We start from the raw sequence: 27,492 nt of genomic DNA, 5'->3' as shown, positions 1-27,492 counted from the left end.
AATAGAAACGATTCAAATAAGAACGCAGTATATAAAACGCGCTTCATAAAACATGTTGAATAAGAACGCGCTATATACAGCGTGTTGAATAAGAACGCGCTATATAAAACTTGTTAAATAAGAACTCGCTTTATCGCGTGAAATAAGAACTACTTGAATAAGAACGTTCTTTATTGTGCTGAATATAAAAGTTCTAAATGTTAACGCTTTTTATATAGCACGATTTTGATTAAGTAAGAACGCGCTATATCAATCGCGTTAAAAAAGATCGCGCTTCATAAATCATATAAAAAACGTGCTATGTAAAAGGCGTTGAATAAGTACTCGCTTTATATAACGCGTTAAATAAGAAAGCGCTTTATATAACGCGTTAAATAAGAAAGCGCTTTATATAACGCGTTAAATAAGAACGCGCTATATAAAACGCGTTGAATATATAATAAAAACGCGTTAAACAAAATCGCGTTGAATTAAATCGCTTTAAATAAGAACGCACTATAAAAAACGCGTTAAACGAGAACGCGCGATATCAAACGCGTTATATGGCGTTCAATAAAACCTTGTTAAATAAGAACATGTTTTATCGCTTTATATTTAACGTGTTTTATATAGCCCTTTTTATTTAAAGGCACTAAATAAAAACGCGATAAACCAAATCGCGTTAAATAAGAACGCGCTCTATAAAACGCGTCAAATAAGAACGTGTTTTATCGCTTTAAATAAAAACGCGCTATATGAAACGCGATAAACAAAATCACGTTATATAAAACGCGTAAAGTTAAATCACGCATTATTAAACGCGTTGAATATAAAGACACTAAATAAAAACGTGTTAAACAAAATTCCGCTATATAAATCGCGTTAAATAAGAAGAGGCTATATAAAACGCGTTAAACAAAATCGCGATTTATAAAACGTGTGAAGTCAAATCGCGCTTTATAAAACACGCACTGTATAAAATGCCTTACGTTAAATCGCGCTTGATAAAACGCGTTAAACAAGAATGCGCTTTATAAAACTAGTTTTTATTCAACGTGCTTCATAAAACACGTTAAATAAAAAGCGTTAAATGGACGCCAATCGTCGGTACTTTTACCAGAAGCTGCAAAGTACGTCAAGTCCGTGGACTTGCGCATCGCCGTGGTAGAATACGAATCCAACTACGCCCTCAAGTACAAGGCTGACATGCTGGGTAACCCAACCCGCATGTGCCCATCCAGTTTTACAGTTACCAGTGCGCACAGAAACCAGCTGGAGGCAACTGCTTTGAATTCGACGTGACCACGTAGTTCAACAGCATACAATACGACATGCCAGAATTCGCAGTCGTACTATTTGATACCGAAAAAGAACAACCAGGAGAAAGATACCAGCTCATTCGACGACTGCAAGATCAAAAACGTCCATCACAAAAATTGTTGGAACGAAATGTTTCCACGCGAACTTGAACATCGCTGGGTACTACAGAACAAACACAGATTGTATGCTAGTTTGACGATGCCCTGCATATTCTGCTGGCAGTCAAGAGCAATGTTGCTACATTTGCTAATTCTGAACTTAGAAGTATTTCAGAGCGGTCAGATAATTTTGGAGAACCGCAAAATTCGCGTGGAATAGTTCTCAAATATGATACATATAGGAGCTGAGTAGATTAGAGATGAAGTACGCTAACTAAATATCTTTTCACAAATACTTTTCGTTACGTTTTTCTATGTATATATCTAGGCTCTTCGGAAAAGGCACTAACCTCACACTAAATCAAAGAAAATATTACAAGTATAATTTTTATATTGAGCATAAACAGTGATGATCCAACAACATATCATGTCTAACGTTTCCTACTAAAATAATAAACACATGCTACTGTCTAGCCTTAAAAAATGCAATTTTACAGCAGAGGGACAGTTTCCCACCAGGTGGACATTTATTTCACGAAAGTCCAAATGTGAAGTGCTTCTGAAAAACGACAGGCAAAATACAGCATGAATTTCTGTCTATGCTTTTTTAAGTTTATTATTAAGCCAGAAACGAGCAAGTATTTCGAACAACCCATATATTCCTTGTGGAGAGGCAACTTCAACTTACGTCTAATCAAATGGAAATTTCGACTTTTCCAATCGGAAATTATTTCGAGTCAAATGAAAACATTAAACGTTAAATAAAAATTGTAGGGCAGACTGTATACAGCTCAAAATTTACATGAGGTATCAACTGTTATTTACAAAACGACTTCAAGGCTGCAACACTAATCAAGTGAACTTCAAAACTCCATTTTTGTTATTTTACGGATGGCGCCGCCTCTACCCACCTGCATCAGTGAAAAGGAGTGGTTTCTTGCCCTCTGTCAGCCTAAAACGTACAGAAATTTCTGGGCAAATGAAAATTCAATATCTCTGTGTATGCTTACCCCACCAGCAAGTTTACTAATGGAGGAGAAAGTTCGTGCTCAGTTCGCAGGCAGATGTGTGGAAAAGCCTTCGCAGTGGCTCATAAGTGACTGCACGTGGACCCCGAAGACTTATTCTTCTTAAGGTATACAGACACAAACTCAAAGTTGAAAATATATGTGGATCAGCAATGCAGTTTATGCTAAAAATGCAGCGAAACTTGTGCAACCGTACATGCAGAAATCTACTAGAAAAAAATAAAGTTTTTCATTTGTCTCTCCCTTGTAAACCACGAGCCGGTTCTCTTTCAGTTCATGTGATTTTCTATGCCATCGGAAGTTTATACCCAAAAGAACAAATCAAATAATACTCGTACAAAGGTAATGCTAAGTTTTCTCCTGCTCCTGCAACCATCCAGCGCACAGACCTCTCTTTTCCCAAACTCGTCGGTAGAGAGGAACAGCTTAGGATCTTCACGTCTGGCTGAACGTAAACTGTTACCCCTGCCCTTAAATGCTCTTTCCCGAACAGCCTAGATATATCAACCTACCTTACAAAGTATTAAAAGAAAGAAGCGAACACTCACCATTCAGCACGTGAACATAGACGCTGGCAGAATCCGAACTAGATGGCGAGCAAGTGTAGTTCCCGGTGTCCGATGCTTGTGCCTTGGAGATGAGCAGCCTGCTGGTCCTCGTCTGCTTCTCGGTGACGACGTTGATGCCTCCCCGCTGAGAGTAGTTGATGACGTTGGGGCCGTGGTACCAGTAGATGAAGGACGGCGGCTCTGGCGTCTGCAGCACAATGCAGGTGAGGTTGATGTCGCTCCCGCTCTTGATGTACAGCTCAGGATTCGCCAAGATTTTCGCCTTGGACACTGCAACACACCCAACGGGGAACATACTATTAGCAAACATGGCACTACAAACACTTTATAAAGCAATCCTAATGCTATAAGAAACCTGTCTTCAGGTTAGATAAACCTAAACCTTTCAAATTCTTCTACATAGAAGTTTGAGCACACCTTGATCGTTCCAATGGCGATCAACAAATATACACTATTCCGGGAATCTCTGGAACAGAGCCGAGCATAACGCTAGAAAAGGTAACGCTGCTGGTAAATACAGTCGCTATTCCCTCTCCACGCAATCCCGCTTGTTCATTGGTCGAGTCCTCTCGAATCACTACTTGCGCAAAGACTTGCTTTCGTTCGCTCGCTCCAGAGATTCCCGGGACACAGTATAGAATCAACGCTACCACAGCAACCGATACAAATAGGAACTAAAACAGCCCATTTGACACTCCGTCAAGGCGAAAACTTTTAAAACACAATTACATATACTCGCGTCGAAAACGTATATATACGCATACTTTCAGCAAGCATTGTAGTCTAGGACACTTGTCGGTTGTAATGATCCCATTGAAAGCTAATGGGGTTGTTATAACCCAGAAATGCCCGTGACTGTACTGCAAGTACTTTGTCAGCAATCCTAATGCTAAATAACATTAAGTCCTCCTCCGTAGTCGAGCGGGTTAAGGCGTTCACTCGTCTTGAGATCGTTCGCTGCGGGACGGCGTAGGTTCGAATCCGGCTCTGGTCGGAATTTATTCGGCCTACGTATAGGGCCGGTGGCAACCCACCATCGTGAGGAAATTGGGAAGCTCCGAGTGAGTGAGCGTAACCTGGTCAAGAAGACCTACAACAACGGCTGGGGGTTCGTCGGGCTGATCACCCGTCACCCCAATACTGGTCTAAGATCTCCACGCGATAATAGGTGACGGAGGAACAGTGTGGGAGTGAGACCAGCAGTCGGTAGGTAATCAAGGCTCTTCATAGGGCTGTAGCGCTGTGGGTTATGTTAAATAACATTAAACATTCTTTTAGGTTCGATAAACCAATATCTCCTACAGAGATGTTCGGCGAAATGACCACCTTGGTCCTACAAATGAAGATAGAAACACACAGCAACAGACCGAACCGCAGTACTCTCTTTTGGCCGCAGGCAAGGCGCACATTTTTTTTTAAAACACACAATTGTAATCAACATTGTGTACCAACACGTTGATAAATAAATCTCTCGTTAAACTTTAACAAAAGTTTCTTTTTCATCATGAACAACATTAACAGGTTCTATAGAGCAAGGTGAGTTCTAGAAACATTCCCAACCTTTTGGACAGTTTGGAAAATTTTCCAGAACTCACTTGGTCGAGAAACCTCTACCATTCGTGAGCAGGAAAGCTTCAAAGGTGACTATATTAATTATAATTTTAGTGTTCACATTTAAAGCAGCAAGGTAATTTTTAGTGACTACCAGAGGGAACTAAATGTTTCCCTCCTATTTCTGGACCTACCCTCAGCAAAGAATCATACAATAAATACTATAAAACACTGCAGTGCACATATCCCGTAACCACTTACGTCTGGATCAAGCAATGCAGTATCTGAGCATGCAATCCCCTGCCTCTCCGCCTGTCTTCATTTTCGTTTAACTCCCTCTTTCTCAGTATACCTTCTTTCTCTTCTAACCCCTGCTTCTCCGTATACCTCGTTTCTCTTAACCCCCTGCTTTCCAGTCTGTCTTCCTTTTCTTTTAACCACTGCTTTCCCGTGTACCTCGTTTTTCTTTTAACCACCTAATTTCCAGTCTGCCTTCCTTTTCTTTTAACCCCTGCTTCCCCGTGTACCTCGTTTTTCTTTTAACCACCTGATTTCCAGTCTGCCTTCCTTTTCTTTTAACCACTGCTTTCCCGTGTACCTCGTTTTTCTTTTAACCACCTGATTTTCAGTCTGCCTTCCCTTTCTTTTAACCCCTGCTTCCCCGTGTACCTCGTTTTTCTTTTAACCACCTGATTTCCAGTCTGCCTTTCTTTTCTTTTAACCACTGCTTTCCCGTGTACCTCGTTTTTCTTTTAACCACCTGATTTCCAGTCTGCCTTCCTTTTCTTTTAACCCCTGCTTCCCCGTGTACCTCGTTTTTCTTTTAACCACCTGATTTCCAGTCTGCCTTTCTTTTCTTTTAACCACTGCTTTCCCGTGTACCTCGTTTTTCTTTTAACCACCTGATTTCCAGTCTGCCTTCCTTTTCTTTTAACCCCTGCTTCCCCGTGTACCTCGTTTTTCTTTTAACCACCTGATTTCCAGTCTGCCTTCCTTTTCTTTTAACCCCTGCTTCCCCGTGTACCTCGTTTTTCTTTTAACCACCTGATTTCCAGTCTGCCTTTCTTTTCTTTTAACCACTGCTTTCCCGTGTACCTCGTTTTTCTTTTAACCACCTGATTTCCAGTCTGCCTTCCTTTTCTTTTAACCCCTGCTTCCCCGTGTACCTCGTTTTTCTTTTAACCACCTGATTTCCAGTCTGCCTTTCTTTTCTTTTAACCCCTGCTTCCCCTTGTACCTCGTTTTTCTTTTAACCACCTCAACCAACTCAAAGGTACCAACATTTATATCGAACAGCTTTGCTGTTCGTCAACAGAGGCAGCGACTGAAGAAGCATCTCTTCGAAGCCAGGCAACAAGGATGCAAAGCCCATCTCACGTACAAGTAGTACCTCAATGTAAACGGTAAAAAGTATTCCATATGGGACCTGGAAGACAACCAGAGCGATTATGTAGGAGTTCCGGAGACACAAATTTCTTCGGACACTTCGTTTTCCAAGAACCAGGCTCTCCCCTCCCCCCTCAACATTGGAAATCTGACAACATCGGAAGAAGCAAGAGCGACAGCGTCCACACTTCCGTCTGCAAACCAGTGCGAGCAACAGGCTCCCCCCTCCACTAATCACCCACCTGTGACAAGAAAGGAAGAGGACAATGGCCATCTTCGACAAATAGGTCAAGATTCCACCCCTCCTCTAGTTCAACGGTACCCCAGGCGCCAAGGCAACAACCTACAGAGAATTTGAAGGGAGGAACGCGGACTCGAGAAATGTAAACAAGCAAGTGCACGTGCCAGTTTGGACCAGGTAGGATGTTTTGACGTAGTGTATCAAAATGTTAGGGGGCTGCGCACTAAAATGCAGTTATTTCTTAATAATATATTGTGTAACGACTATAATGCCGTGGCTATTACTGAAACATGGCTCACCGACAAACACGCCAATGCTGAAATATTTGACGATCGATACAATGTGTTTAGAAGCGATAGAAGTGCTTGTAACTCAGGGAAAAAATTGGGTGGGGGCGTGCTCTTGGCTGTTCAGAAGCAATACACGGCAACGCTTATATGTAAGTATGATGAAAATCCTGATATTGATTCTGTGATCGTGAAAATTAAAAGTCGGGGACTGCCATCGCTATACGTCTGTGTAGTTTATATCACACCATGCTGCAATAGTAATTCGTACGATTTATTCTATGCTTTTATTGAAAGATATTGTGGACCCGCGCACAACATTCTCCTTATAGGTGATTTTAACATTCCATGCATAACAAACAATAACTACAATCTTATTGAGTCAATTCCCATTTGTCGCGACCTGTATAATTTTATGTGCTTCCATCAATTGCATAGTATAAACGATATTCAAAATAGCAACAACAAAACCCTAGATCTCGTACTTACAAACGTTCCCAACCTGCAACTGACAAGAGAACCGGACCCCCTGGTACCCGAGGACAAACACCACCCGTGTCTTATTTTAGAAGCGAAACATGTAAAGCAAACACGCTGTAAACACTCGCAGGGCAATTTCTCTTACAACTTTAAAAAGGCTGATTTTCAGAAACTGTACCATAAATTATCTGCTGTTAACTGGGAGATCTTAAAGATTAAAGAATGGTAGACATGTTTTATGATGTACTGTACGAATCTCTCGATGAATGCGTCCCTTTAAGACACGTTAAAGCGCCAAAATATCCTAGCTGGTTTACGACTAGTATAATTAAGAAAATTAAATCAAAGGCGTGCCACCACAAAAAGTGGAAACAAAGTGTAGGCTAATACCATGCTAATAAATTTAGAGGAATTAGATCACTAGTAAAAAAAGAAATATCAGCTGCGTATGATAACTATGTATTAAATGTTGAAAATAATATGCAGGATGACCCTTCTCTCTTTTGGACGTATATAAATAGTAAAAAACGCGACAAACCAAAACACCCTGTTTCTGAGGATGGTGAGCCCCTACTAAACGTAAACGCGGTTGCAGAAGAATTTGCGAAACACTTTAAGTCTGTGTACACAGGCAATGGGTCCACGTATAATATTGAAATTATGACAGAGCATCCACAAAGTAGAGTGCTAGACATACTGAATATTCAAGAAATCAGTATAAATGAAATCGAAAATGCTATCAAAAAGTTAAAACCAAAGAAGTCCGCTGGACCTGATAAAATCCCACCATACATTTTCAAAGGTTGCGCTGATGTTTTAAAGGTTCCTCTGTCTATCATCTTCAACTCTGTCCTATCATCTATGCAGTTTCCTAATAGATGGAAAGTGACTGCTATATGTCCAATTCAAAAGTCGGGCGAAAACAATACGATACAAAACTACCGTCCTATTTCTATTTTATCCACTCCTGCGAAAATACTAGAACAAATACTATACATGCATATTTTTAACCATGTGAAAAATTCCATATCCGAATTTCAACATGGATTCCTACCTAACAGCTCGATTGAAACAAATCTTGGAGAGAAATTGCATTATACAAGTACAGTATTAGACGAAGGGGGGCAAGTAGATGTGATATATACTGATTTCTCAAAAGCTTTCGACACAGTAGACCATGACGTACTACTGAGTAAACTAGGTAGCTTTAATTTGTCACACTCCCTACGAAAACTCATGGCGTCGTACCTAATGAACATGCGACAGTATGTCACCTACAAAGGCTCCTCATCCGATGAATTTTTGGTGAGCTCGGGCGTCCCTCAGGGATCCAATATAGGGCCTCTTCTATTTTTGTTGTTAATTAATGATTTACCCGAACATCTGATTGATTCTCGCAAACTCTTGTTTGCTGACGATTTAAAGTTCTACAAAAGAATAAGTGCAGACGATTGTGCCTCCTTACAACGCGACATAAATAGGTTGAGTGCGTGGTGTTCGTATAACAAACTTTCCCTAAATGTTAAAAAATGCTTCTCTGTTACATACACCAAGCAAAAGACGCCTATAGATTATCAGTATAAAATAAATAATGTTAACCTTAAGAAAGCGGAAAAGGCAAGAGATCTAGGAATACTTTTTGATTCTAAATTAACGTTCACCTATCATCTGGACAAATTAATAAGCGAAGCGTACAAGCTTGTTGGATTTATTATTCGCACGGGCAGGGGCTTCAGAAGTACACAAACACTAAAGATATTATATTATTCTCTAGTACGTACAAAACTCGAATTTGGCTCTGTCATATGGAACACAGAAGTTCAAAAACATACAGCAAATTTAGAACGTGTACAGTCAAAATTATTGCGATACATGAAATTCAAACTGGAAGGCGAATACCCCAGGTTCGAATCGTATACTAACTTAATAGAGCAATTCCATATGGACAGACTTGACCACAGAAGGACAGCCCGAGACCTTATGCTACTTTGGAAAATTTTTAACGGCAAACTTCGATCTCCTCTGTGGCTTTCACAATTCAAAATACGCATTCCGAACATTAAAACGCGACCCAAGCATGGAACCTTCTATGTGAGCAAAGCGCGAACAAATATCATGAAAAGGTCACCTATTTGGAGAATGAGTGCAGTCTACAATGCTATAGAGAAAGAGAATACAAGCGTCGATTTGTTCACAATGGCATATTCACAATTCCAGAAAACAGTTATGAATACATTGGCTAGAAAAATAGATGGAAATATGTTATGAAACTCTACAGTATTGTTATTCTATGTATTGTATAAGAAATTGTACTATTCTATTACAATGTGAACTCTGTAAATTGGTGTAAACCTGTTGAGTTCAATATAATAAATAAATAAATAAATTTCCAGTCTGCCTTCCTTTTCTTTTAACCCCTGCTTCCCCGTGTACCTCGTTTCTCTTTTAACCTCCTGCTTTCCAGTCTGCCTTCATTTTATTTCAAACTCCAGCTTCCCCGTGTTAATTCCTATGCTTTCTCGTCTACCTTTCTTTCTTTATTCCTCTGCTTCCCCGTCTAGCATTCTAACATTCCTTATTCACATCCCCATCTATCTCTGCCATTCCTCATTCCTATATCTCTCTCTCCATGTATCTTTTCCATTTTGAACGTACTCTAAATGGTTTTAAAAATTCTACATGTAGGTATTTGATTTTCCAGAAGGGTGGGATAATCTACTTCACGCACTGGAGCTCACCATCGCTTATCATTCAGTGTGGGATCATGAGAAATGAAAAACACATTCAACATGTATCATTACTTGAGTATCAAACAGCAGCTCCATTTCTATATGCATTCATGGATGCACGCAGTAAAGAAAGGTGCAACAGATACATAAACTAATAAACTCAACAATTACAGCACGGCGTCTGCTTTACTTCAATTACACGGCAGGAGAGCAAAATCATGTCGTACTCCCAACACTCCCGGCGCCCTTTGTATGCGGCGACCGGCAAGTTGATCATTGTACGGGGAACTCCCGTGTCACAAACGCTCTAACGACCGTCCCTCGTAATGTCCCATAAAACTGAACACATTTTCCGCATCCGACTGCCGCTACAAACATACGGGAGGTCACACTCAGAGACGCAGCCTCCAACCCTCACCCCTTTCCCTGTAACACGCCATTCGCCACCCTCCTGGTCTCGTATTCGAAATGTACCGCCGCCCCTTCCAATACCGTGCTTTTATTACGAATTACAACTGATCGGTTAGGAACACAGGGAAATAAAAGAAACAAAAAAACGTCGACGGTAAACCTGGCGATATGCCTGTATTGCCTATCATTCAGGATACGTTACGAAATCACTAAATGTTCATATTTGTGTTTCCCTGGAGCAGGATTGACAGCTCTAAAAAATTACTTAGGCTAACAAAAAAATCAATTCGATATTATGAGTCGTACATTTTCATGGGTTACTGGCATGTGTGTGAATCTGCCCTGTTCCCTTTATTACAGCGTAAACATCCATGCCGTATAAATTAATGTTGCACTGCTGCGTCCAATTTCTGACCTGAAAGGGTGTTGAATTTTTATGGAAGTGACAACAATAATTAAGCCTGCATTCGGCGTTTTAGATGTATTCTTTACAGTTGCAGGCAAGTATATATAGTCTATTGTTGATGTCTGAGTGCAATGGGATGACCCTTTCATGAGACACGCCAATGCATTTTGCAGACTATCGAGGCCATGGCGTCTGGACCCAGAGCTCGTGTTGTGTACTTCATGCATGTTTGAGATTGTCCCTTCATACATCTTGAGTTGAGTCCACTTTATGCACAGATAGGCTAATCGGGACTGGACCTACAGTTTAAAGTGGAATGAGAACCACTGAGCAATGCGTCTCCACTGGGTATCGAACCCGAAAACCCTTACAAGGCGACAACGTTACCACACCATTTCACCTTTAGACCATTCGTCCGCATCGTCGCGATTAACCAAAAGTGGCAGGAACGACGTAAAATATAAATCAATATTGTTATTCTATACTGTGCATCTAAGTATCAAGTATATTTTCCAATATTTTATTGATTCTATATCAAGGCATTTTACTCCTGCCTGAACATTGTTCCCAGGTTTGAAACACCATTGCTTCATTTTGAGAACGCCCTAGAGGAAGAATACAGCACATGATCTTCTAGCAAGGATAGTAGGTTAGGTTAGTGGAAAACGAAAATATTATGCTCCTCCACTGGCAACCATGTCGGGAAAAAAAACGAGCACGATGAAGATATCGCCAAAATAATGCACGCCCATACAGGAAAAAGAGGGGATGGGCGTATGGGAGCTGCGTGTGTGTTTTTAAAGAGTTGATTGCCTTTATTTTATGTGATTTCGCGCGTTTCATCGCAGGGGCGTTATTTTTTGCATACCGCTTGACGAGAAGATAGGGTTTCGAGATGGATTAAAATACATTTTCATACGGACATAAAACTGTCAGTTATCCTTGCACGAGGGCATAAAAATAGTGAACTGTTTTAGACTCGTGCGATGCTCTTTTTTTTATCCCCTCTGCACGGGTCATTCGGCTGTTGCGCCGAGCTCGGATGTTCCAGCGAATAAAACAGGAATTGTTCCCAGTTCGCAAACGGCCAGGTATCCCAGCGATGTCACCGAACGCCTCGTATTTTATGCCGAGCGATATCGCGACGTAACCAATTTGCTTTTCGGAATTCACTGAATGTTCCTGCTGCCACCGTCACTTCCCGTTTTATGGTCCGTTACCCGTTTACTTCGGTTCTTCTTCCGTTTGCAAATGACGAACTGTTTGCTGCGCCAACATTCCAGAAAGTTATTTTTCGAAGACAGTAAATTGTCAAGCAAACCATCGTTGCACTATTGCCGGCTAACGGCTACACACACGATATTCATTTGTGTGCGTACTAGATTAGGCCGTGACGTGTGCATATTTTCCACAGCAAAGCAACACTATTTTAACTAGTGGCGTAGCACAGTGTCCTGGGTGCCCCCTGCAACTAAAATATTGGGGGCCCCTTAGTAAAAAATAAGTCAGAGGGTAACGGACGTACAAGAGTTAGCTACCCCCTTAAAAGAAAGTCGAACTACCTTGTCACGCTATAGCTAAAATAATCTGCAACACTTAACAGGTGTGGACTATTTTTATTTGAATATGAAAAGTCTGAGGCCCCCTTTGAAAATATTTCGAGGGAAGTTACATTTTAACTAATATTATTGGTAAAAGTTCATGAATTACCAAGTTTTCTTGTTTGTGTGGTAATAAAAAAACAGACTGTCCGAGCAACTGAATTTTCTTACTAGATTCATAACTGCAGACAATTTATACTCTATAATATTGCGACAAACAGTATATCTATAAAGGTGTGAGATGAGGAACTTACGAGAAGTAAATTAATACGGCATTTCTGAGGCCCCACAGATTAAGTGGCCATGGCCCCTTAGATTAAGCCAGTACGCCCCTGCTTATTATCGCGGACATTGTCTTATAATATGTTACTGGGAACCAACTCGACAACTTCCACATGAAAATAAATAAATAGAAAAAAAGCAGTCGTGTTATTTGTGGTGTGGTGTCCACGGACTCGAAAATTACAGTAACTCTGTTTATACAGCAAAGTTCACCAATAGGAAGTTTCTATTTAGTGAATTTCAAGTTCAAATTTTGTCATTGTTGACCTACATTTTGTCTATTTCGTATTTTTTTTAGAAATAACCGACACTATGTGTTGAATTTCTGAAATTTTCAGCAGTGTAGAGAAAACATTGCGGGGCCCCTACATCTAGGCCGGGCGGGGGCGGCCGCTACGCCACTGATTTTAACCTAAAATCAATGTTCAGTAGTTATAAAACTTCCCTTGTTACAGAATAAATAACACATACACTAAAAACGACCAGCATGGTGGAGTGGTTAGCACGAGATAAGACGCTAGGGGCCCTGAGTTTGAATCCAGGCCTGGGCATGTGAGTGTCCCTTCATCAATATCATCACTCACCCTCACCTTCGCAATTCGTGCGTATAGCACCGTGTCATGAAGGCACATTTAGGGGATGTGGGGGTAGGGCCCCACACATTCTCGATCTCGGCCAGTTTGGAGGTCTTGTGATCAGCATCACTCTCCAGGCGCCTCTACCCCCAAGGTACCAATTGATTTGAGGCCGGGTGAGCCCTAGAGCTGCTTTATGCGGGGATAAGGCCGGAAAAATTCCGATCTTAGGTCACCCACCCAGGTCTCCCGCGTGGCAATCAGACGCTCTACCACTTAGAACACCGTGGCTCTTCAACTAGACACGATTTTCATTTGTATATGTATTACATTAGGCCGTGGCATATGTATATTTTCCATACCAAAGCAACAGCATTTTAATCTAAGAACACTGTTTGGATATTTCCCTTGTTATAGAATCAATAACACATTCTCTAAAGCCTACACTGCTCGTCGCACGGGTGTTCTTCGTGACTGTCCCTTTATCAATTTCATCACTCATCCTCACCTTCGCAATTAGCCAAAAGTGCCACAAAAGCAAAGTGAAATAATCCAAATCAATCAAACATACTAAAAAGATTCCATAAATTTATATTCCGTTTGGCACTCAAGGTTGTAACTCATTTACTTTAATTGTCCCCAGAAATCATGCATTATTTATATGAACTAATTGAAATTATATATATCCATAATGACATTAAAATGCATACTTAGGCTAATATTCTCTATTTCTTCTTTCGGTGAACGCAGTAAATGGATGAATTATTTGACTAAGTGGGCATCCGCTTCTCCTGCCACTGTCTGGCGGTCCCACCAATGAATTCGTACATAACATCACTGGTAGAGTGGGATTACTTTCATAACATCTATGGTTGTTCTGCATTTGCAGTTTAGGAGCGAGTCAGAACTCCTGAAGCCTCTAATAATAGGGTGACAATATGTCCCGTTTCAGAGGCGTGTCCCGGTACATATTATTAAAAAGCCACTATTTATCCCGTTTTATAAAAGTCTGCGAGTTATCTGGAAAACAAAGTCTAAATTTGAGATTGGTGCCAGTTCCGACGACACAATGAGAAATGCAAGGAAGAAATGTTTCCCGAGAGCGACGATAGATGGCAGCACGCCATATAAAGAAGAGCAGAGTTCATTGTAGAATCTAGGAGCGGAGAAGAGTGATTATATATATTATAGTAAATCCAAAATACATAAAGGAAGAGTATAAAAATTATAGAAGAAGTTAATAAAATGTTGTAAATAGCCAATTAAGATAATTAAGAATATGTCCGTGTATGAAACAATTAGGAAAGTTAATAAGTGAGCAAATGAATTCAGAAGTATGTTAAGTTTGCATCAAGTTTTATGTATTAATCCACGCGAGAACGGTATCTCCCGTGCCAATCTTACCTCAACCGTCGACCTGTTCATGTCACAGGCAGCGAGCAAATCGGCAGTATTGTAGCGGAACTACCGAGCGTTCATTTCGATCTTCAGCTGAAAGATCGGGAGAAGCGTGGCGGTTGGCACTGACGGAGATGCCGACATTTGCGGCCTGTAATGCCCGCTTATTTTTATGGACATATGCAGACATTTATATAAATATTGCAAAACGAGCACTAACCTGTGTTATAACACTCAAAAGTTCTTCTGTAATTCATCCAAGCTCTGCCCTTATATACACAAATAAATACGCTTTAGAAACGATGTTAAGAGCCACAGATAATAAAACATTTTAATCATAGTTTTGACCAGTAACGTCCTCCTTAAGTTTATATCCTTGAAAGAGTTTTGTGTCGATGGGGATCGTTTGGAGGTTTCGAATGTGCAACACTGTATCAAGATTACGCTGCAGACGAAACCGTTAAATGTCAGTGGCTTTCGTGAGCTTCCTTGCAATCCAAAATCTCCGAGCTCGAGTTGTTTGTTCCTTCGCGACTAGATGAAGACAGAGCTGTGAATATAGTGTCGAGCAGATGTAAACCAAGATCTTGTTAATTTCGTACTGTGCGCAAGAGTGTTATTCTTAGTTACTTGCCGTTACTTGTTTGTGTTATTGCAGTGTGTATGTGTGTTGTGTCAGTGAGACGATTGGAATGCCAGCCGCAAGGTTCACGTTGTTCCAAAGAATTTTTTATGTATGACACTTACGTGAAAACAGATTCGTGTCGAGACGTGTGTAGGCAATTTGTACAGAAATTCCCAGACGTTTCACCTCCACATAGAGATACGGTTAGACATCTTGTCCTTAAATTACGAGAAACTGGATCGTTAAATTTTAAAACACCTAAGCAAAAACGACGGATTCTAACCGCAGCAAAACTCGATGAAATTGGTGCAGCGTTAGAACGTTCTCCAAACAAACCTCTACGCCGTGTTTCACATGAGATGGGCGTGTCAAAATCATCAGCACATACAGCCACTAAGCTACTAAAATTAAAACCGTAATCTTATAACACAGGTTAGTGCTCGTTTTGCAATATTTATATAGATGTCTGCATATGTCCATAAAAATAAGCGGGCATTACAGGCCGCAAATGTCGGCATCTCCGTCAGCGCCGCCCGCCACGCTTCGCCCGATCTCTCGGCTGAAGATCGAAATGAACGCACGGTATATTCTGCGCACACGCTTTGGTCTACATTTGTGAAATGTTTCTGCAAACTTAACCTGTCGCAGGGCTTAGTTATATTTCAACAGAAGAAAATAACTATCATCCAGAGGTCATGGACGTACCGTCATATAGTACATGCAGCTATGAGAATTGCCAGGGGAGTAATGACAAAGACCCACGTGGAAAGGAAAGAAAGGATATATAAGCCACAAAGAAAAATAGCCCAGATGACGCAATTGGAATTAATGTACATATAACGAAAGATTATTTATATATGTATATATATACAGGGTTAGTCAAAAGTACCGGGACAGGCCAGTAATAACGAGACGCGTTGACGGAGGTAAATCACATGTTGCAAGTGGGTATTGGTGCGGAAACTGCATTGAATGGGGGTGTGACCATCATGGCAGCCATCTTGGATTCCGCCATATTGGATATCACGCAATATTTTCAAATGGAAAGGGGTATGTATGACACATTAATTTAGGATAGAATCGTCCCACAAACGACAATCCGAACTCATTTTGGACCTAACGCCATTCGTGGAAGAGATAGGGTGTGCTATGTTTGACTGCAAAAAATGAGATTTGTCTGGAAGAATTGTTTACTGTATTCCTGTGGGTAACTGTACACTGCAAATTACAGAGAGCATGAACAAGAAAACATGACATTGACTTACAGATTGCCTCGAAGCAATTGCTCACACTGATTCCCGTCGACTGTCGGACAATATGCCAACCGATTGCAAGAAATGCAAAGTGCACGTTGTAGCATATCCCGAGAAGTCCTCTTGTTTCGTCCAGAATGCGATTCCGTAGATCATTCAGGGAGTGTGGTTTGCTGCGATACACTTTGTTCTTCATGTGACCCCATAACGTAATCAGGGGTGATAGATCGGGATATCGGTTTTCCTCAGTCCCCCCAGGTGAATGCTGGGATGGTACCTTACTTCGAGGCCGTGACTTCTACTTCTCTTCGTTTCTTCCTTCCTGCCCCTAGTCCTTTCCGCGGGTTGTTTTGATAGTTTGTTGGAAACAACATAATATCGCAAATTACCGATGTAAAGAATGCCAGTCTAAACAATCCTTCCTTACAACAGAATATCATACTCTTTTGTAACTAACAATCCGATTCGACGAATTAAGAGCATCAGGTAGGTGTTTGTTTTTCTTTTCCTTCCACGGGCAGCAATAACAGTGTTCGTCTGGATATGGACTCTACCTGTACACATCCCTTGTAGATTGTAGTCAACTTCCTCGAAGGTCAGTTGCATTTGTTATCGTCCTTGCGAACGTTCTGCATGTTGCTCATGTTGGTGAGTGTTGTGCAAAAGGAAGGAGATTTGTGTCTGTGTCAGTGGTCAAAATGGAGGTCAGTGAACGAGAACGTATTACGTTATTAATGATGCGTGGCTATGGAGATCACAAGCGATCGTATACAGAGGTGCGACAGTTATTTAATGCTACATTCCCTGAACGTAACCCAATTTTGAAGCCAACCGTCGAAATAACCATTCGACGTTTTGCAGCAAGTGGAAGCGTTAAAGACCGTGTGCGATCAGGAAGGCCGAAATCGTGTAGCAACAAAGCAGTTTCTTTGGATGTGCTACAATCTTTTGTGGAAAATCCGCATACATCGACAACCAGCGTTGCCAACATGCTGCACATTTCCCAGAGTTCAGTGCAACGAACTTTAGTGCGCAGTAAGCTTAAACCCTACAAAGTGAGTTTAGTGCACGAACTGACGGAAGATGACTCTGATCGCCATATTGAATTTTGAGAAGTAATGATGCGAAATATCGATAACGATATTGACATTGTATTCTCTGATGAAGCAACATTTATGTTAAACGGGCAGGTGAACCTACATAACTGACACTATTGGAGCCATGAAAACCCACATTGGATGATCATACGCAGTATCCACAGAAACTGAATGTTTGAGTAGGAATGATGGGAGGCATCATTCTTGGCCCTTTCTTCATTGACGGCATCTGACAGGTGGGAAGTATTTGACAACGCGTCTTGAACAGATTGTCCCTGCCATCCAAGTGTCCACACAGAACTTGAATCGTGTTTGGTTCCAACAGGACGGTGTGTCGCCACACTATGGACGGGATGTTCGACAATACTTACATGAAACCTTTCCACAACAATGGATTGGAAGACGAGGTATGATCGAATGGCCTGCAAGATCTCCCGATCTATCACCCCTGGATTACTTTCTATGGGGTCACATGAAGAACAAAGTGTATCGCACCAAACCACACACCCTGAATGATCTACGGAATCGCATTCTGGACGAAACAAGAGGACTTCTCAGGATATGCTACAACGTGCACTTTGCATTTTTTACAATCGGTTGGCATATTGTCCGACAGTCGACGGGAAGCAGTGTGAGCACTTGCTTCGAGGCAATCTGTAAGTCAATGTCATGTTTTCTTGTTCATGCTCTCTGTAATTTGCAGTGTACAGTTACCCACACGAATACAGTAAACAATTCTTTCAGACAAATCTCATCTTTTGCAGTCAAACATAGCACACCCTATCTCTTCCACGAATGGCGTTAGGTCCAAAATGAGTTCGGATTGTCGTTTGTGAGACGATTCTAGCCTAATATTGAAAATATTGCGTGATATCCAATATGGCGGTATCCAAGATGGCTGTCATGATGGCCACACTCCCATTCATTGCAGTTTCCACACCAATACCCACTTGCAACATGTGATTGTCTTCCGTCCACGCATCTCTTTCAGACAAATTTCATTTTTTGCAGTTAAACGTAGCACACCCTATCTCTTCCACGAATGGCGTTAGGTCCAAAATGAGTTCGGATTGTCGTTTGTGGGACGATTCTATCCTAAATTGATGTGTCATACATACCCCTTTCCATTTGAAAATATTGCGTGATATCCAATATGGCGGAATCCAAGATGGCTCCCATGACGGCCACACCTCCATTCAATGCAGTTTCCGCACCAATACCCACTTGCAACATGTGATTTACCTCCGTCGACGCGTCTCGTTATTACTGGCCTGTCCCGATACTTTTGACTAACGCTGTATATATATATATATATATATATAATAAAATTATGCTCTAAAAGGAAAGAAATAAATCAGAAGAAGGAAAAGAAGAAGCCTTTTCCCAAAATTATGAAAAGAAAAGAAGAAGAAGCCTTTCTTATTGGAAAGGATAATCCATTTCTATTTGAAGAATATGAAGAAGAAGATTTCCTTTCAATGATACACATATATTTATAAGAAGAATATAACCGATGTAATTTTTGAATCAACATATATTTCATTGTACATACAAGCTTCGCTATATATATATCTTTCCTCTGTATTGTGTACAGTTTTCAGAATATAGATCCGCATTTAACTATATCTTCTTGGTTATAAAACGCTTTCTTATTTGGAATTCTCTAATAAAGAACCTATCCCCTGAAATTAAGATATATCTGTAGCAGTGGTAAATAACAATATTTAGTACCTTACCCACGAATAGACGTAGCAAGATATTTCATGCTAAAAAAGATGTATTGTTTCTTATGTGTTCCGTTACTTGTAGAGCAGTAAATAATCATGTAGTTTCTTTACGGAATTGCAATAACAATTTAAATTTCCTGCGACTTGACACAAACAAAACAAAATCTAGAGTTGTGTGTCTGATATGTGGGGTAAGGTTTTCGGGGAGATTAATGCCAGAAGTATTTAGCAAAATAATTTTCTTGAGAGCAACAATCGTTCATTACTCAACTTCAGCATAAAGGTTGATCAGAAAGGACAGGAAACGCAATGTAAGTCATACCGCAATTATAATAATTAATACCTTTTGACATTTGGAGATCATATTTCATTTAGTGTTTATGGTGTATCATTTATGTGCTTCATACTTTAATAAATACGTACTAACAATAAATAAGTTATTAATAATAATACTCTTAGGAATAGGCCTAACCGATTTTTGAGGGGGAAAAGGGGTACACTCCTTGGGATGTCCCGTTTTTGGGTCACCCTAACCAATAAGCAAGCGAGCTGATGACGTCATCTCAAGCCAGCATCAATCGCTAACCCCTTACTCACGCCGTATACTGTTGGTAGGCTCGCTAGCTAGGTAGAGTGAGATTATGAATAAGCGAATTGCTGACGTCATCTCAACCCAACCCCAATTGCTATATCTCTTACTAACGCTCTATACTTTTGGTAGGCTCGCTAGCTAGGTAGAGTGAGAGGCATTTGCAGCTTGAGAGCCAGTCATAACTCCGAAAATCTCCAATCAACGAGTGAACCGCTGATGTCATCTCAACCTAGCACCTATGGCTATCATTCTTCAGCTCTACACTCCTGGTAGACTCGCTAGCTGGGGTAAAGCGAGATTGTGCATTTGCTGTTTTGGTACGAGTCATATCTCGTCAACCCACCAATTAACAAGTGAGCCGATGACGCAATCTCAACCTAGCACCTATCGCCAACACTCTTGTTGGCTCTCTACGCTGTTGGTAGGCTCGCTAGTAGTGTTGGGCGATATATTGTCCAGACGATATATCGCGATATTGAAAAAATATTGTCCAGGCGATATCAACTAGACGATATATCGTCACGGTATTTTGGTGATATATCATGTCGGCGATATATCGTCACGATATTTTGGCGGTATATATCGTGTCGGCGATATATCACCACGATATTTGGCGATATATATATCGTGGAGATGATATATCGCCGATATCACGATACGGAAAAAATATCGTATCGCCCGTGACATTTTCTTGACGATATATCGCGATATCAAATTTCCGATATCGTCCATCCCTACTCGCTAGCTACTTATACTGGCAAGTAGGCTAACTTCACCTTGTGCAATGATTCTACTCCAACAATGCCTAACACCTAATATTGTAGTAGATAACCAAAGACAAGAATACAATGGAACCATTATTGCACTTTCGCCATAAACATACCATTGTTGCACAAGAATCGCATCATCACTCCAAGTTCGATCCGGAACATCTTGGACGTAAAACCCAAAAGCAGTCTCCGGATTGGCCGTTGAGGAAATTCCGAGAAGCATAATCCGAAAAGATAATGCAGAGACCGGGTGCTTGGGTCCGCCGTAAAGCATGCAGAGAGACGTACCCCATTAAACCAAGCCTCTCGCGACCCAACCGTGACAATATTAATGCCCCGTTTTTCCCTTCACTCTTCACACAGGAATAAATCGATGGACGCGGGAAATGAGGAACGTATAAAACGATACAAGCCACTCAAACGCATTCTCCTCCTCGGGAATTCGTGTTCCTACTTTATTAGCAAAGTTCGCTTCGTACCTGAATATAAAAGGCAGCGGCGTTACTTTGAAGTAAAACACGTCGTCTCCATGGTAACGTCGCTCCAGGCTCCGGGCGACTGGGGAACTTGGGTAATTCGAGAGCAAAGTCGGTGTTATTGCGCGCCGCCCCCTTCCCCCGGCGAAAAGTTTCCTATTGTTTTACCTGTGTCTTAAGCATTGTAACACTCCTTTGTTCTCCACGACAAAGTTGTTACACGTGAAAGCTGATACGAGTAGCGAATCGATGCACAGGAGGATTGTCCAATCAATCTTGTTCCGCTTGATCGTAACTTCTGTAAATTGTTACGAGTTATTTTATGATTTTTGCAGCGCCTTTGGCGTTTTCCCTTCATATCTACTCAAAATATTTCTATATCTTATTCCGTTACGCCCTCGTTCCGTCCATTGATCATTCAGTTCCGTTCATCCTGTGACGCTTCCTTTCCGACCTCACTCATCCCGATATGCCGTCTTTCTGACTTCCCTCATCCGGTTACGACAACTTTCCGCCCACCGCTCATTCCGTTACGCCGCCTTTCTGACTTCACTCATCCCGTTACGCCGCCTTTCCGAAATTCCTTATTCAGTTACGCCGCCTTTCCGACCTCACTCATTCCGTTACGCCGCCTTTCCGAAATTCCTTATCCAGTTACGCCGCTTTTCCGACCTCACTCATCCCGTTACGCCACCATTCCGAAATTCCTTATCCAGTTACGCCGCTTTTCCGACCTCACTCATCCCGTTACGCCACCATTCCGAAATTCCTTATCCAGTTACGCCGCTTTTCCGACCTCACTCATCCCGTTACGCCGCCTTTCCGAAATTCCTTATCCAGTTACGCCGCCATTCCGACCTCACTCATCCCGTTACGCCACCATTCCGAAATTCCTTATCCAGTTACGCCGCTTTTCCGACCTCACTCATCCCGTTACGCCGCCTTTCCGAAATTCCTTATCCAGTTACGCCGCCATTCCGACCTCACTCATCCCGTTACGCCGCATTTCCGAAATTCGTTATCCAGTTACGCCGCCTTTCCGACCTCACCCATCCCGTTACGCCGCCTTTCCGAAATTCCTTATCCAGTTACGCCGCTTTTCCGACCTCACTCAGCCCGTTACGCCACCATTCCGAAATTCCTTATCCAGTTACGCCGCTTTTCCGACCTCACTCATCCCGTTACGCCGCCTTTCCGAAATTCCTTATTCAGTTACGCCGCTTTTCCAACCTCACTCATCCCGTTACGCCGCCTTTCCGAAATTCCTTATCCAGTTACGCCGCCATTCCGACCTCACTCATCCCGTTACGCCGCATTTCCGAAATTCGTTATCCAGTTACGCCGACTTTCCGACCTCACTCATCCCGTTACGCCGCCTTTCCGAAATTCCTTATCCAGTTACGCCGCTTTTCCGACCTCACTCATCCCGTTACGCCACCATTCCGAAATTCCTTATCCAGTTACGCCGCTTTTCCGACCTCACTCATCCCGTTACGCCGCCTTTCCGAAATTCCTTATTCAGTTACGCCGCTTTTCCAACCTCACTCATCCCGTTACGCCGCCTTTCCGAATTTCCCTATTCAGTTACGCCACCTTTCAGACCTCACTCATCCCGTTACGCCGCCTTTCCGACCTCACTTATCCCGTTACGCCGCCTTTCCGACCTCCCTCATCCAGTTACGTCGTCTTTCCGACCTTCCTCGTCCCGTCTTTCTGACCTGTGCAGTGATTCGGATCCCATATTTTAACTGTAGGTCCATTCCCGATTATTCTACAAAGAAGACTTAACACACACTACGAGTCACTGTGTGATTTCCATATGTTAATGTCTTGTTAGTGTTAATAATAATAATAATAATAAGTTTAGTCATCTCTTATCGAAAAGTTTAATTGGTTATAATTCCAGTAAGGGCATGTTTCAAGGTTTCTACTCTCACTTTAATCTGTATGTACAGCCGACGACAAATGTAACAGTTCATTTGATCTGTTTTTCGTAATGCGAGGGTCGCGAATTGAGACAGAATTCAGTATGAGCACAATTTCAATTCTAAAACAACATAAAGGATTCAGACTTAAAAAGAAAGAACATTGCAATGGACAATTTGCATACTATCACTTTTGCCGTTGACTGTACACTCCCAATTAGTCTTTCAGAGTATAAAGTAAGCACAAAAAATGTGCGTTATTCTTGGAAAATGAAATACGAAACTGATATTGCATAAAAATATAGCGGATCTCGTAATGACCAATTACGAAGCTGAACTTAATTAACGGTATAAATCTCAAGCTGGGCCTGGAAAACCGGATAATTGGGTTCATTCCATTCTCTTCGAAAAAGGTGCCGAAGATCGCAACACCTGGAAATGGGAGGTCAGCGTTCTATCCCGCAAGACACAATGTATCCGCGACGTCACCGCGTAAAAGATAGAAGGGTTATGTGGTTGCATGCAACGGAGTGGAAGCGTGTCGCAAGTCATTATGGGCCTGATGAACTACTTCGCAGGAAACGGAGGCGTTGCGCCCCGTTATTAAAATTCCTCTCCATCAACAACGCGCCGTTATCACAGTCCGTCAGCCATAGTAACGTAAATACACATTCACCAATGGGACGATTCAGGTGAATTTCGTACGTCCGCACAGAGTCTTTTCGCCTCGACTAACAATACCCAACTGACTTAATAGTCATACAAAGAGCCCCCAAGTTCTGGTTTCAGAAAAGTGTGGACAACAAAATTACTCAAATCCTAGGCTATTTCTTCCCCACAATGACTGATATAAATAGGAGCCTAATTCATAAATGGCAGGAAGAATAGAATCAAGCTACAATGGGGAAAATATTTCGTCGTATTAGAATCAGAGGAACATCAATGCAGTTTTCGGTCTTGTTTGACGTCATAACTTCTGAAGAACATTATTTGGAGTTGGATCGACATATCTCCAATTTACTGATTATGTTCCTAAGAATATATTGTTTCAATCCTCGCTCGTGTAAATTTGATAAATTGGAGTTACATCCCTCTGGTTCTCACAAGACGACTTTGCAACTTCTTCCCCAACATATAGTAGAAGAAATATTGGCAGTGACACACGTCCAACCAGGAGCCATATTCACTTTCTAACTTGCCACGGCCCGTAAGGTCAACATCTGGCTAGATATAACCAAAGGCAAGGAGAGTGCCGTTCGATATGTCCCAACGTGATAGATTCACCGGAGCATAAGCTCTACCATTGACCCACACCAGACATTCCCAAGGAACCAGCTCCCGAACTGTGAAACATGCCGCCTCCTTCGATCAGAGCAGACGGTATTCGCGGCTGAGTTGCGAAAATACACTTCCCCATACTCCACAGAGACTCGTATTTGAGCTAAGAAGATCAGCAAGGATGCAGAACCAGAGATGACACCTAGCTACACCTTGGACTCCAACAACTGACCGAAAGGAAACACCCAGAGAGATCCTTCAGCCGAGATGCCACGTAGTCTCCAGCGGATTGAGATTTACAGCACCCACACACAAGAATTTAACAAAATACCTGACTGAACGGACACTAATCTTACCCTCTGAAGCCATTCTGACGCATCTTGGACAACCTATTGTTCCCTGAAGTTTCCAGGATTATTATACTCAGGTTGTACGAGTATAACCCGTGCCTCCCCTTTCTAAACTTCACTGCCTACCTATACCTAATCGCAGGCTCTGTCCTAGAAACCCTTTCCGGAACAAACGCCTAGCCCAACAACCAACACATCCTTGTTAACCTAACTAATCTGGCTTTAATTAAGTAATCTATTATAACCACACAAATACTTAATAAATTACAATAAAATAAAATAACCTTGCCAAGTTTCATGAATTCCTTGGTCACATTTGGCTTATCAGTATTTATTTTATGCTCTAGAGTGTATAATTTTAACAATTAGAATACTGAAAAACTCTAGAAAATATTTTCCTGATATGATATGTTCATCAACGTGTCACAAACTCATCTTTAAAATCTCTTAAACGTTACGCCCTCTGATTATTTCTTCCGGCAACAATCAAGCCACCAGGGAAATTTGGAATAATTTAAAGAAGAAACTTGAGATACTTACCGACCACGTTCAGCTTGAAGGCCATGCTGATCTTTGGCTCGGTGCTGACTTGGCACTCGTACGTGCCTGAATCCCTGACTTGTGGGGAGCTGATTTTGAGCGTCCACTCGTCTGAGCCGTCCGAGTGGAGGGACTGGAACCTTTGGTCATTTGTGTACGTGAGGATGCCTACGGTGAGAATGTGGAGGTCTCGCTTCCGGATCCAGGATACCTGAAACGATAGAAATCAGTACTTTGTTATGTTCTGTTTTTACATACATACACAACGCATACATAATAATAGATAATGATGAATGTAGTACTGAAGAGCAAATAAAGGTTCCTGTAAGCAGGCCATCAGATATATATGTAACACCCGTTACATGTGGCACTGACACTGAAGTAAATAAGAACAGGAACAACCAGTAGTGTCCAGCAACTGAAACAGGCACTGGAAAGTCAAGGGGCGAAATCTGGCGCTGGGAAACATATGGAGCGAAAACTAGCGCTGGGAAACAGATGGGCGGAATCTGGCGCTGGAAAACAGTGGTGGTCGGTCACTGGCGCTGGAAAACAGTGGTGGGCGGAATATGGCGCCGGGAAACAGAGGGGCGGAAAATGGCGCCGGGAAACAGAGGTGCGGAATATGGCGCCGGAAAACAGAGGTGCGGAATATGGCGCCGGGAAACAGAGGGGCGGAATATGGCGCAGGGAAACATATGGGCGGAATATGGCGCAGGGAAACATATGGGCGGAATATGGCGCAGGGAAACATATGGGCGGAATATGGTGCTGGGAAACATATGGGCGAAATATGGCGCTAGGCCAGTGCTCGAAGTGGGAATTCTTATCTGGCGGGGGGGATTACTTCGTCCACTTTAAGAATAGGAAGGGGATACTTGCGTGTATCAATGCGGTAGGTGGAAGGCTTCCTATGCAAATCATCCTAGCTGAGATGCTTTATGAGAATTATCTCAGCTGGCAGGATAGTATCTCTGCGTTCTCCTTACTTCGAGCATTTCGCTGGACAGTCGAGAAGCGGATACAGACGCTGGAATGACAATAAATATTTTGTAACACGGCAAGGAGTTTGAACTCCAATAACGTTTGAGTTAATCATCATGAGATGTACAAAGTGCATGAAAATTAACGTTCCCCGGAGGACACACACACGTGAGAATCTTCTGATCCCGGCCACTATAACTCTTTTCAAGGAAATAATACCTCATGAATAAACTTCTATTCCCATCCTTCAATTCCATCGTTCCCAATGGAAGGGAATTTTATTGCATATAAAAATATCAAGATTCACCGTAAATCACGAATGGGACAGAATTCCTCGTAGGAGCAGTTTGATTGCCCTCTCCCGATTCCTCCCTTCTGCACAAAGGAGGAATTGATCTGAGCACATTTCTCATTCCCTTTTCGTGCGTTTTACGCCTTCTTAGATATCGACGGGCAAAAACAACTTCCGTTTTATATGCAATTCTAAGGTCAGGGTAATCATAAAGAAGAAATATGTAAGAAGACGAGAGAAAGGAATGCGACTGTCCCCTGGAATTCCAGAAAATGGAAGAACATCAACAAAATGTTCAACTGTCTCGTCAGCTTTTGAAAAAAAAGATAAATTTCCGTTCCTATGACTAGCCTACAGTATATTTTGATGTGCGTCACTTTTTACCATTTCAACATGATCACGATCACAAGATTGGTGAAGGGACTCTGTCTCTTTCTCATGAGTGGTCTTCAAAGTGCTCAACGCCACTTTTAATATGTGCTCAAATTTACATTTGTAACTTACAATAATAGTAGCACATATTTTTTTACCCATCAAGAATATCTCAAACAAATTTCCATTAATATTTGAACTTGAGTTAAGTCCACTTTATGCACAGATAGTCTAATCGGGGTCGGAACTACAGTTTTAAAGTGGAACGCGAGCCACTATGTGCCTCCACTGGTTATCGAACCCGGGACACCTTGATTACAAGGCGGCGACATTACCACTACGCTATCGGAGAGGCGCCTCCAATAACAGCGTTCTGCATATACTTACACTCCCTCAAGGAATGTCTGGAGCAAGTGAACGAAAACAAGCCTTGTACAGTCACGGACACTTCTGGGTTGTAACGCTCTCATTGGAAGTCAATGGAACGTTAGAACCGAGAACTTTCCGTGACTGTACGCAAGTAGGACTCGAGAGAGGGGAAGCTAGTGCATGAGGAGGGAAACATGGCTGCAAATATCAGCCGTTTGCACTGCTTTGCTCCGCCAACTCGCTTCTCCCCTTTTCTGCCGTCATGCGCGGCCTTGCCCCACAGATTCTCGAGACAAAGTATAATTCTTTTAATTCCTATGTCACCGCTGACCTCAATTCAGGTTATGCAAGACATTTCAGTTTTGAGTGAACTTCGAAAACGTAGTCAACCAACTTTCTGAATCCTTAGGGGTTCATTATAAGCGGATGTGATGCTGTAGCCTTTTTTCGTAAGCGATATTACAGTGAGAAGAAAACGAATACAAGACATCAAGTGGCCTC

At 41.9% G+C, this 27,492-nt stretch overlaps 1 protein-coding gene across 1 annotated transcript in view; it reads right to left on the bottom strand.

Moving 5' to 3' along the window:
• Positions 1-27,492, bottom strand: part of LOC146003192 (protein amalgam-like) — a 586,579-nt gene that overhangs the window by 5,641 nt on the left and 553,446 nt on the right. Inside the window, exons 3-4 of the mRNA XM_083141378.1 lie at positions 24,975-25,185; positions 2,974-3,264 (exon numbers count right to left, since the gene is read on the bottom strand). Of these exons, the coding sequence (XP_082997504.1) occupies positions 2,974-3,264; positions 24,975-25,185 (502 nt within the window). The remainder of the gene's footprint in view (positions 1-2,973; positions 3,265-24,974; positions 25,186-27,492) is intronic.

This window comes from Lepisma saccharinum, chromosome 19 (assembly GCF_977018435.1).
Source record: "Lepisma saccharinum chromosome 19, izLepSacc3.1, whole genome shotgun sequence".
In the NCBI taxonomy this organism is placed as follows: Eukaryota; Metazoa; Arthropoda; class Insecta; order Zygentoma; family Lepismatidae; genus Lepisma; species Lepisma saccharinum.
This window is presented reverse-complemented; position numbering and strand designations above follow the sequence as displayed.